General features: G+C 34.1%; 1 protein-coding gene across 3 annotated transcripts; it reads right to left on the reverse strand.

The window, feature by feature from the left end:
- Positions 1-224: 224 nt before the first annotated feature.
- LOC106764988 lies at positions 225-11,338 on the reverse strand. 3 transcript variants are annotated; one of them, XM_014649456.2, is made up of 10 exons: positions 11,045-11,335; positions 7,359-7,633; positions 6,027-6,060; positions 3,850-4,514; positions 3,688-3,736; positions 3,487-3,612; positions 1,897-2,034; positions 1,710-1,801; positions 1,468-1,621; positions 225-638 (listed from the first exon to the last, which is right to left on the reverse strand). In XM_014649456.2, the coding sequence occupies exons 1-10, from the start codon at positions 11,240-11,242 to the stop codon at positions 369-371; spliced, it is 2,001 nt and encodes a 666-aa protein (XP_014504942.1). In that variant the 5' UTR covers positions 11,243-11,335; the 3' UTR covers positions 225-368. The 3 variants fall into 3 exon arrangements, with proteins under 3 accessions (XP_014504942.1, XP_014504943.1, XP_022637725.1); XM_014649457.2 differs by having other exon boundaries at positions 1,897-2,001; positions 11,045-11,334; XM_022782004.1 differs by lacking the exon at positions 225-638 and having other exon boundaries at positions 1,472-1,616; positions 11,045-11,338.

Consider the following 11,338-nt stretch of genomic DNA (forward strand, 5'->3'; position numbering starts at 1 on the left):
ATCAAGCACTAGTTCCATCCAAATAGTAGAAATGTTTATCCAGACAAATTCATTGTAGAAATATTATTCTGAAATGTAATTTTTTTCATTCCAAAGTAACCCATGCTGGAACGAAAGAAAATAAATCAAGAATTTTTATAAAACAGATTTCCAATGACCAAAGCACCTGGTATTCAGTGCAGACATTACAATAAAATAAAATTAAACAAAAAAAAAAAAAAACAAAAACAAAAGAGCATACTTCTGTAAATGATATAATGTGGATTTTAACAAATGTTGAACTATTCTACAATAGCTGTCTGAAAGACGGTTATCAATAAATATATATACAAGGTACATGGAAAAGACTTTCCTACACAAACTAACCTCTAATCAGACATGGGAGTGCTGCAGCTTGAGTCAATGACAGGGCTTTGAGAATCTTTTATCGGAACATTAGGCTTCACTTTGGTTCCACCTTTATAACCATCCACCAGTAACTTTCCTATTTTAGATCGCCATTCTGAAGAAAAGTCCTCATTTTTCCTGTCATGCACAACTCTGTCACAGTAGTTAAGCATAGTTCCCAGGCCAGTACTTGGCGTCCAACCAAATTTCATTAGCACCTCGGCCTCACCTTCACTCAAATCTTCTCCAACCTATGCAAAGACAATTTTGAGCATAGCAAATTTCAGCTTCGTGTGGGGCAGACAGCAGTAGTAAGAGCAACTTATTGCTTCAATTCAAAGACTTCACATAAAAGGGAAGAACTGAAAAGTGGACAGAAAAATATACTACACAAGAAAGACTGATGAATTAAAAACAACAAATAAATAAAAGGACAGACTGCAAGGAGTAACTAAACCGGCTTTGGATATTAATCTAGACTCACTCACTGATTGAACATTTAATCTAAAAATTTGGACAATCAAATAACAGGGTAGTTATTAATCATACATGCTTTGCTTTAAGAACATCTTATGGAATGATAGGTTGGCTGACAATTCTTTCATGATACGGGTGTTATACAAAAACAAAATAGTTATAATCGCTTCTCTTTCACAATCAACTCTATATTTTCTATCACTTTGATCCATATCAACTTAAAAGCCAAACTCCATCAAGTGTTACGAAAAACAAAATCAAAGCATGCTTCCAGCTAACGAAGAGATGCAAAAAGATTATCGTAATTTGGGTTTACTGATAGATCTTTTGAGTACAAGCTTATCAGGGAACTTTTATATATAGGTAGCAAAACACAGGTCTGTTTAGATAAGATTCTCCATAAGCTTATTCTAAGAAAAAAAAATTGAAATTATAGCTTTGCTTAATTTGTAAAACTTCTCATGATTTGTAAAACTTCTCATGATTTTTCTAAATTTATTTTTATCGTCTGCACATAAACTTAGTTATCAAGAAATTCATTTCATCACGCAAAGAGATTCTAAAGTCATCAAGTAATTCATTCAACAGCCATGAAGTCACTACCACCAATTCTTTATTCTCAATAATGGAAATTCTGCTACATGTAGTCAATTTCATAGCAATCACCAACCGCTTGACCTGCCATTGGACAGGTAAGGATTCTACCAGCTCAAAAAAGTATGTTGCAAAACCATATTCAGGACGCTCCAGTACTATCCTGCATTAAAATCCAACTCAAACATCGTGGAATGTAATGACAAGAAAAGAAAAGAGCAAAAGGATGAACTTTTATGCAAATCAAGCACCTGTTATGTCTCTCAAAAACAAAAATAAACGATTGCAAATCTCGGCACCAACCCCACTCAACTGGCCACTTGCGAAATTTTAAATATCGTGTCTGTAGCAGAAAAGATGAACATTACATACATAAACTAAGAATTAATAAGCATAAAACAAATATTCTACACTGTAAGTTTGTGAGAAACTAATTACCTGCTCCACAAGTGAGAATAGACAAGCAAAGCAATAACTTGCTCTTGAAGTCTTTGAGCAGCGTGTAAAAGGGAATTTTAAAAAAGTGTGCCGTTCAGAAGAAATCTGTCTCCCAATGAAGGGAAAAAATAAATAAATCTAAAGCAATTGATTAAATCCATCAAATGACTCATTAGAAAAATACTTCAACAATTCCATGTAATAATAGTAATAATATAAATACTGAGGATTCAGATTTATCCCTTTTTATCAGCAGTAGTTTTTGGAGTTAGTATTATCTGATCTCATTTAATTATATATCATTATAAATGTAGTGATTGAATTTGGATTATCTGAAATACTAACGTCCTTACATTCTTTTTCTTCCTAAGAGCACAAAAAGCTAATGATAAACAGTTTCCCCCATTTTAGCTAATAATTAAATTAGGGGAAAATAATGTTCATTTTCTTTTAGTTTATTCCTTTTCTGCCAAATAAACCTAGATTTTTCAAATCAAACTTGCAAACATAATCAAAAAGTTTAAACATGGTATGTTCAACCAGGAGCAGCATGTATATGTGAGAAAAATGAAAGAGTGAATCTTGAGCACCCAATCATTCATATATAACTAAACAATAAAGGTTCACTTTCATTTCTCTTATAAAACTAGCTTTTTCACCCCTTGATAAGGTTCCATCATAATAACCGATTATTGAAAAGTAATTCATGTATTTCCTGCTGATTGAAGCAGCAATGAGTGAAGGAGAAAAATCTTGCGAACCACAATGACTTCTTTCTTCAAAAGGAGATACATTTAATACACCCAAAAAACAGTACCAAAATGTCCCATTTTTATTTAAGAGAATGCTTTATCTGAGAATATCTATCGCAATCATAATTTTCTCAGAAGAGAATAATATCACAAATTACACGCTAACAAAACCAACAAAGTCATGCCTAACATGTATCCCATGCACAAGATTGTCCAACTTGAGAATTTACCTAAACTCATATAGGCTCTTTACTTAATTTTAAAATATTAAAATAACAATAAATAATGTAGTAACTCTACATATCAAGTTCATAATAAAACAATACAGCAAACCAAAATAATAAAGTAAACAAGTTTGTCAATACAATACTACTAAGTTCAAACTACATCAAATCATTAACAAATAAAATGCTAACATTGATACCTGTTAATAAAATAACAAATAAAATATTATATTATCTATAATATTTTAAATAGTTTTTTTTTTATAATTTTAATACTATTATACTTTTTATTATTTTAGTTGATTGATTATATTATATGTTATGTTTTACCTAAACAAAAAAACACTGTTTGACTCGAACTAAAACATTGATTCTCTCTTTTGATTTAAGATTTGTTGTCTCAACATTAGTTCTTTCTCTAATTTAATAAATTGTATTATACACATGCCATCCATTTCCATGTATGACAAAATCTATTTATCAGTAATTATGAAATGAAATGAAAAGGAAAACAATTAAACATTATAACTTACTGAGATCTTGAGTTAGTTTGGCCCTGAAATGAAATGAAAGGCAAAACCATTAAGTCAATACAATTATAGTATGTTCTTCACCTTGGCCATCACAGCCTCAAATTCTGAAAAGCTATCTTCACCAAATGATTCATCCAACGTTTCATCGTTTTCTTCCTCTCCATAAAGCTTAATTTCATCAACTAACACACCTTTGTCAAGCAATACCTGCCAAATGACATTTGCAAGAACATTGATATAAATTCCAATTTCAGTGACTGTACACAAACTAAAATATTGCACCTGCAGGAGCCCGGGAGCATCCTCCTCAAGTGCTTCCTGAACTGAATCCCTGCAAAAAGAATTTAACAGTTGCAGCAACTATTATAATATACGATATGGTTATGGAAGTAAAGTCAGCATAATTTTTAAAGAGGGCAACTTAATACGAGAATTAGATAGTACGTGGCTGTTTTTTTTCTTTTGCGCCTACAGTTGATGCTTGAAGGTTTAGTGGATTTTGAAAAAATAGGGCTCGATAAAGAGGAAAAAGGCCGAGTTTTCTTCAAAGATGAGTAGCCTGTAGAAATATGTAAACTAGAATCTGTTCCTGACTTGAGAAAATTTAGTCGATCAATTAACTTCATATGATCCACCTGATCATCGTGATATTCATTATGGACTTCCCTTTCATGTTTTACATTTGGGAATACGATAGAAATCCTACCCAAATAATCCTTGTTAACATTGAGGTTTTCACAGTAATCCCAAGGTTCATCCTTAACTTTGACAAAGGTTGGAGAGGTTGAACTAAATGGGCCATCATTGTTTATGATATTATTTTCCACATGTGAATCAATTTGCATGACTATTCCTCTGGATTTTAATATAGGCCCATCTTCTATAAGGCCAGCTGAAATTACCGGTCCTTTTGATTCAGAGGAGGCATTGTCAGTTAATAGGGCTGATACACATGTGGCTCCAAGTGGTAGCGAAATATTACTTCCTTCTAGGAAGTCATTACACTGGTCTCTAACCACTGCTGCTTTCCCATTGGCAGAATTAATCTGTTCATCTCCGTTTTTAAGAGTCTGTTCCATGATGGTTTCCAACAAGCCTCCATTACTACTCTGTAACACAAATAAGTTAAAATTTTAAGAAAGAGATCCAAGCATGATAAAACTGATTGACTTCTGAAAAATCAACATAAGACTATTTTAAGAGAGTATTTGAACAAAGTATTTAAACAACATCCTATTGGAGGTAACATGGAAAGGAAAGTATAGGCATGTCAATTTAAATTAGAAAAGAAAATGACTACATGATATTAACGCAAGACAAAATACTATTTCATATCTCCAGTGTTTGTAAGTCTGTTAGGTTTCTTTTGTCAAGAAACCAATCTACCCTCTCCTTCTCTCAAGACACACAAAAAGAACTGAATAGAATGTATTATTGATGTATGAATGAATCAGAATACAAAGAATCACCCCCAAGGAAGCCTTCCTTCCTCCACTGGACAATGTTCCAGTCTAACAATTCAAAAATCCAAAAACTGCCCCCTACTAGACCTCCCTTGCCTTCTTATAAAGGCAACCCACTTCTAACTACCCAGCAACAATTAATTCCTAAACTGTTTTCTCTGTCCTACACCTATTACCCATTATAACCTATCATATTATAGCCTATCAAAGTCACAGACTAGCAAGAAACTAATACAAAACAAAGGAAAAAGTCATCATTGCAATGCTGTTTGCCTCAAAATTCTGTGATTTGAACCATTTGATCGTAAGATTCCAGGCATACTCCCCAAACTAATTCTAATTTTAACAAATACAAATGTGGAATTTCTTCAATATCCACCCTAATGGTCTGTATCAAGGAGTAGCAGTTCATTTTTCCTGACATACAATTGAATTGAGCCATGCCCATAAAAAAATACAACAAAAGTTATAGGAAATGAGGTGCTGGTTATTGAGTAATAATAAATTGCGTAGATGCAAAAAAAGTGACTACTCATTAACCAGCAGTGACCATTTTTTCAAACATTGTTAATGTGGATGATCGTTCCTGAAATGAAAATATTATTTTACTTTTGAAAAATACAAAAGAATATATAATGAACTTGAGTTGAGAGAGAATCTATCTCTCTTGGGGTCTCATTTATCGTAACATTGGAGATTTCAGATACAATGTATGAAAGGAAAGAGAAGAGAATAAGAAAAGACATATCTAAAAACTAGGTACTGCACAAAGCACACTGCAACTTTTCAATAAATTCTATTCAAGATAACTTATTCTAACAATTTTCATACCAAGAATTCATTTTTCAGAACCAAAGGGAAGAAAGAAATGATATGCATTTTGAAAAATCAAGGACAGAAAAGAAATATCCAAAAATTCTATTTCTCTTATTAGCATCTAAGCAATAGATGTATATGCTACGATATAATAATTTACTTATAGTTATCAAGAATTAACGCTAAATCACCAGAAAAGAGTGACACGCTAGCTATTTTTCAATAAATATAACCAGAAGTGAGTTATGATTAGCTGTTATGTTAACGGAAGTAACCTAACATTAACTCGCAGACTTTCAACTAAATATGTGATTGATGTAAATGAAAATAATATTAAATTACCTCTAAAACTGTATTTGACAATCCTGGAAGCTTCCTGCAATAAAAAGATATATTATTTGAACCATGTTTAATGAAACAAACTCTATCTAACTTCCTTCAAACAAAAGGTTCTCACTTTGGTTCTTCACAATGGCAAAAATATGACATTTTTCATACTTCCGTTGCAATAAACTTGGTTCTTTAGTCAGAAAATGCTTGGACCAAACCGAACAAATTATTTGTTAAAAGAAACTGAAATCAAAAAAGGAAAAAACTGAAAGGAGACAAGTGGTTGTGGTATTAAACTTTTAGAATATACATGTCATTCAAAGTTGTTACATCCACAAAGAAAAGAACTAAAAGAGCATACGATATAAAAAGAGCAAAACTAATTTGCATAAATACGTTCTAAACCCCTTTTTTTATTTATTATTTTGTGAAGAGACAATAGGTGCCATCTGGTTACAAGCAATTCAAGTCCTTTCCAGCAAGCTTATTACAAGTCTCTTCCACCCATTGTGCATGATATGCTTTTGGGATTGCCACAACAAAAAAAGCTTGAAACATCACTCAGCTCAGACTTCTAAGAGAATGAGTTCTTAGGGAGAGTTTGGCTTTATAAGGTGGGTTAGTGTCTTGGGACAGACACGTTGGATTGTTGTACCTTTGTTGTTGACAGGATTTGTTACATCCTGGAAGAAGGAAGGGAGGGGGTTGTTCCCTTGGATGTTTCCAAACACTTTCTTTGTTTCCAGTTTAATAATACAGAGTTTCAATTGTGAGTGTGTGTTGTCTGTTCGTATCCTCATCAGAAAGAGTCATGGGTTTCTTGTCACCAAGAAACCTAACATACTTCCACGAAGAGTAGTTTGATGAGACCATTTGTTGATGGGCCTATTCTTGAATTATTTATTGACAAAGGATTTCTATGTTTTTGTTGGATCAAAGAGCAGAAACCTATAGACTCAATAAGTAAAATCGCTTTGATAACAACTTAAAGAGATTGAAAGGGGACTATGAGAATTCTTATGCATTTGCTTGAGTGAACTATAGTCAGCATATTTAGGACCATATACACAAAAATTAATTACAATTTGTTCTGAGCAAAAAATAAAACCTAGAAGATCTCCTAGATTATCAAGACTTCAATACTCTTCCAAACTACTTAATTAATTAAAAATACTATGAAAGTTCCAACAGATATCAAAGGGTCCGTTTTCTGCGTTATTTTCATTCATTATCTAACAGTTTTCGTTGTTGTTTTAGTAGGCTCAAAAAGTTAAAGGCAATGAGAAAAAATGTATATTTAATAGCCCAACCAAAGAAAAAATACTAAAAAGTAACATAAAGTACCCAGTTAGCAGCATCCTTAGCCGCTCTTTCAATACAATATGATCTAGATCCTCAACTTCGTGAATCTCCTTTTTCACCTTTGGAGTAGGAGAATCTAACTGAATAGATGCTTCTCGATCCTTCTCAACAGAACTCGAAGGAGTCTGATAGTCTTCAACCTTTACAGTGGCACAACCAACAAAGGCAGAAAGTGTCGAACATTCAGCTAAAACGGTGACATTAGCACTGGTTTTCTCTACTCTGCTGTCATCAATTCCAAATATCGGACACGTTTCCTGTTGCAAATCAGGGCATAATCACAGTTGAGTCTCCTAAAAGTTGCAACTAATGCAAATAACGCAAAACTGCCACTTCTAAACAGCTGTCACAACCCCAGAACTTTCTATAGAAAATAATTTTGATTGAACCCACCAATTATTAGAAAACTATACTCTACTATACTTTTACAGCATTTTATCTGACTTCGAAATGATGCTGAACATACATAAAATTCTATGCGCATGACACCAGTGGTGGTAGTACCCTCCTATATTTATTGTCAAATATCATAAACAAATGCATATAAAAAGAAAATTCATTTATTAAAATTAAAACATAATTCAGAAGTTTTATTAAAAAGAACCGTGTCATAAAACAATAACTAATCATAGAGAAACCAGAAATAATCCACTACGATATATTGTCATTAAGTGGCAACTCCATGACCACCATGGCAAAATGGCACAGCAGATTTTTGACAAGTACCAAAGGCAATTTGTGACGGAGGCCCACTATGGCAGCCAGGATATCCTTCTGTTGTTTAAAAGTATAAAACTGTTAGAGAGAGAGAGAGAGTCATCCTCCTTATTTTCTCTGTAACAGGCTAGTGAGACACATGAGAAACAACAAACTACTTTAATGCAATATGTCTAATCTCTCAAAATGTTTGACAATATTATAAGGTATCCAAGTCCCAAATCAAATAGTATGCATGTTCCGTGATGTATTTAAGTGTTTGGTGTTTACCCTTAGGTAGCATTTAAGGGAGGGTTCCATAAGTGTTTGGGCGTTTGTCAGTTGGTATCAAAGCAAGTTGTTAGTGTCTTGGAGAGGTTTATCCATGGGGGTTCTAAAAAACAAGAAAGTTGAATAAAGTGTCATAGAGTATGAGTTGCCAAGATGTCAACTCTCGAGGGCAGTCCTATGATAGAGACTTGGGTATTCAGGACTGTCTAAATCCTACATTGAATAGTATAGTATGCTCGGGGGAGTATTATGTGTTTGGTTCTCTCCCCTTAAAAACTAAATACGGAGGGTTTCCAAGTGTTTATCAAAATGGCAGGAGAAAAGATCTATGAGCCACTTAGCAACAAATGCTCATATAAATACATGAATTCACAAATATTAACTCTATCCTCAAACAGAACAAAAAGCAAAAATTAGAAGTCCAAAGCATTGAGCAAACTAACCAAATTGTTGGCTTGAGAGATACAAAAGTTTCTTGAGATTGAAATGCCTAAAAGACTACATTGGATGGGCTTAGAAATATTAAGGAATTGTTTTCTTTATCTTTTGTGTTATTGATACGATCCTATCCAAGAAAGAGAATGCAAAATTAGACAAGAATGGAAAGACGCTGCAATCTAGCATATTGATAAGTCAAAAAAGATTCGCCACAAATATGTTAAGATGTTAATCTTTGATAAGAACCAATGTTTTAAAACAAAAACTAAGATAATCCTCTTTTTTGATAAAAATCAAATTCAATATATGATTAAAGTTTCTACATAGGTTTTGGTCTCCAAATTATATAGACCATAAATGTTTAAGAAACCTTAAAAGAATGCCCAAAGCCAAACATAAAATAAAAACTGAAAACATAATTTTCAGATGCAAAAGAAAGCTCAAAGTCCAAACATAAAATAAAACTGAAAACATAATTCAAAGAAATTTACAAATACTTTTATTTACCTAAAACTATTCTATAATTGTGCTCTATCAGTTATCTTATGTTATATAATTATCCTCCTCATAGGTTATCTTCGTCAATTGAAAATATGAATGTTTATTTTGTATTCTTCTTAGCTCTATGATGGTTGTAGAGGTTATTTACAGTACACAGTAATTAACTCTACCAATCAGCGCTTTAACTCCACTCACTTCATCTCCCTCCCATAGAAAACCACCAAACCACCCTCTATGCCATCACTGAAATTTGGCTTCCCTGCACACACAGCTTGACCAACACCAGCACCTTGAAGATCACCACTTTCCCATCCTCCTCAAGTCCATCAACTCCCACCATGCTTTTGTTTCTGACATCACTGGGCTCTCAGAATGACTTCCCACTTTTCATTTTCCTCCACCACTTCTCTGTTATCTATATATGTCCCCGACCCCGTCACTCAATATTATTTCCTTTCAACTTATCCTCTCTATATCAGATTTCCAAGGTACACACCCCAGCAATAATTTTCCAATCTTCCTTCTCCACCATTGAATAACTTGACTACCGCACAGCTGTCATTACATCTTGCCACTAGTCCTCCAACCACTTATGTATGCCAATGCTTGCCTGCACCTGGCACCATTTCTCTATCCCAGGCCCCACCTTTCCAACAAGGCCTGAAGCCATCAGATCCTACTCAAAACCCCGCAGTCCAATCCCACCAAACACAGGCAACACAAACCATATGCCTTCCCATTTTTCACTTGTGATGAAATCTGTTACCATTTCAGCTACCCTCAAATTCACACGCGCCCTGCAACTTCAACCGTTGGATGATTTGCCTAATGTCACCAAATCAAATTTGTTTGCTTCCCACATTTGCATGAACCTGATGCCACGCCTGAATCCTCATCAACCACCATTTCCCTTTTTCTGAAGCCCTGACAGCCATTAGATTATTGTGGTTCATTGATCATGTGCTCCCATACCCAACTCCTTCCGTGGTTCAGTTTTGCCTCAGAACCTTGAGGACACGCAGTAGAAAAAACCCCTAAACCTAAATGGTTAGAAGACTATATTGGACGGGCTTTGAAACTTGGGATATTCTTATCTAAGAATGATTACACTTGCAGAGTCATAATTACCAGCAGTTAGATTATAGAATTCTACTCCTCATAGGATATATTCGTCAATGAAAAACATGAATGCTTATTTTCATTCTTCTTAGTTCTCAAATGGCAGCATAGGTTATTTACACTAAATGGCTATTAGCTCGATTACAGAATCCAAGTCACCATGTCAACCCCAGTGATCCTAAACCATAGGTTTACCTCCAATTTCAATGCACCATCAGTAAAGTATATAAACAGGGCATCTTCCCTTGTTTACTTCCATGACCCAAAGATAATTAACAGACACTGATCCAAATCATAACGAACTCAGTGCCCCGAATCATTCGACCCGGGTAGAAAACATAGAAGCCCAAGACAATTGAAAATTTCTGAGACTGAATAACCAGAACAACTAAAAACTCGGTCAGCAAACCTAACTTCACCATATATCTGCCAAAGTAGGTCATTCAATAGACCTTCCTAGATAACGAATTGCTCACACTCACATCAGCTAGACTATATTAAGAGCAAAAGCAACACTACCAGCTTATAAAATAATAATAATAATAATAATAATAATAATAATAATAATAATAATAATAATAATAATAATAATAATAATAATAATAATAGTAATACTAATTTACCAGAGAATGGAAATTATCGGCCTCCTTTTTCTCAACCGCACGGAGCTGCAGAGAGGGCTTGCAAGCAAGCGACGTTCGAGGGTCGTTTTGGAGAGTTGGGGAATGCAGCAATTTTTGGCGCTGTGACAAGGGAAGGTGCTCGAGGGAGTGGAGAGCAGAGTGTATCGAATTTGCGTCCGAAACGAAATCAGAAATCATGATGTTAACGTTCCAATGGAGGGAGGGTTTCACTATTAGATTGGGGTTTGAAGTTTCATTTGCATTTGCTACAAAATAAAAAGGTTGAAGACAGTG

The sequence above is a fragment of the Vigna radiata genome, chromosome 6 (genome assembly GCF_000741045.1).
Source record: "Vigna radiata var. radiata cultivar VC1973A chromosome 6, Vradiata_ver6, whole genome shotgun sequence".
Lineage (NCBI taxonomy): Eukaryota > Viridiplantae > Streptophyta > Magnoliopsida > Fabales > Fabaceae > Vigna > Vigna radiata.

Coding starts and splice junctions, on each gene's coding strand:
- LOC106764988 (XM_014649456.2), bottom strand. CDS start 11,242: ATGATTTCTGATTTCGTTTCGGACGCAAATTCGATACACTCTGCTCTC. Junction 3,613..3,687: donor ATGCTCCCGGGCTCCTGCAG/GTGCAATATTTT, acceptor GTCATTTGGCAG/GTATTGCTTGACAAAGGTGT. Junction 1,622..1,709: donor GTTTTTGAGAGACATAACAG/GTGCTTGATTTG, acceptor ATTTTAATGCAG/GATAGTACTGGAGCGTCCTG.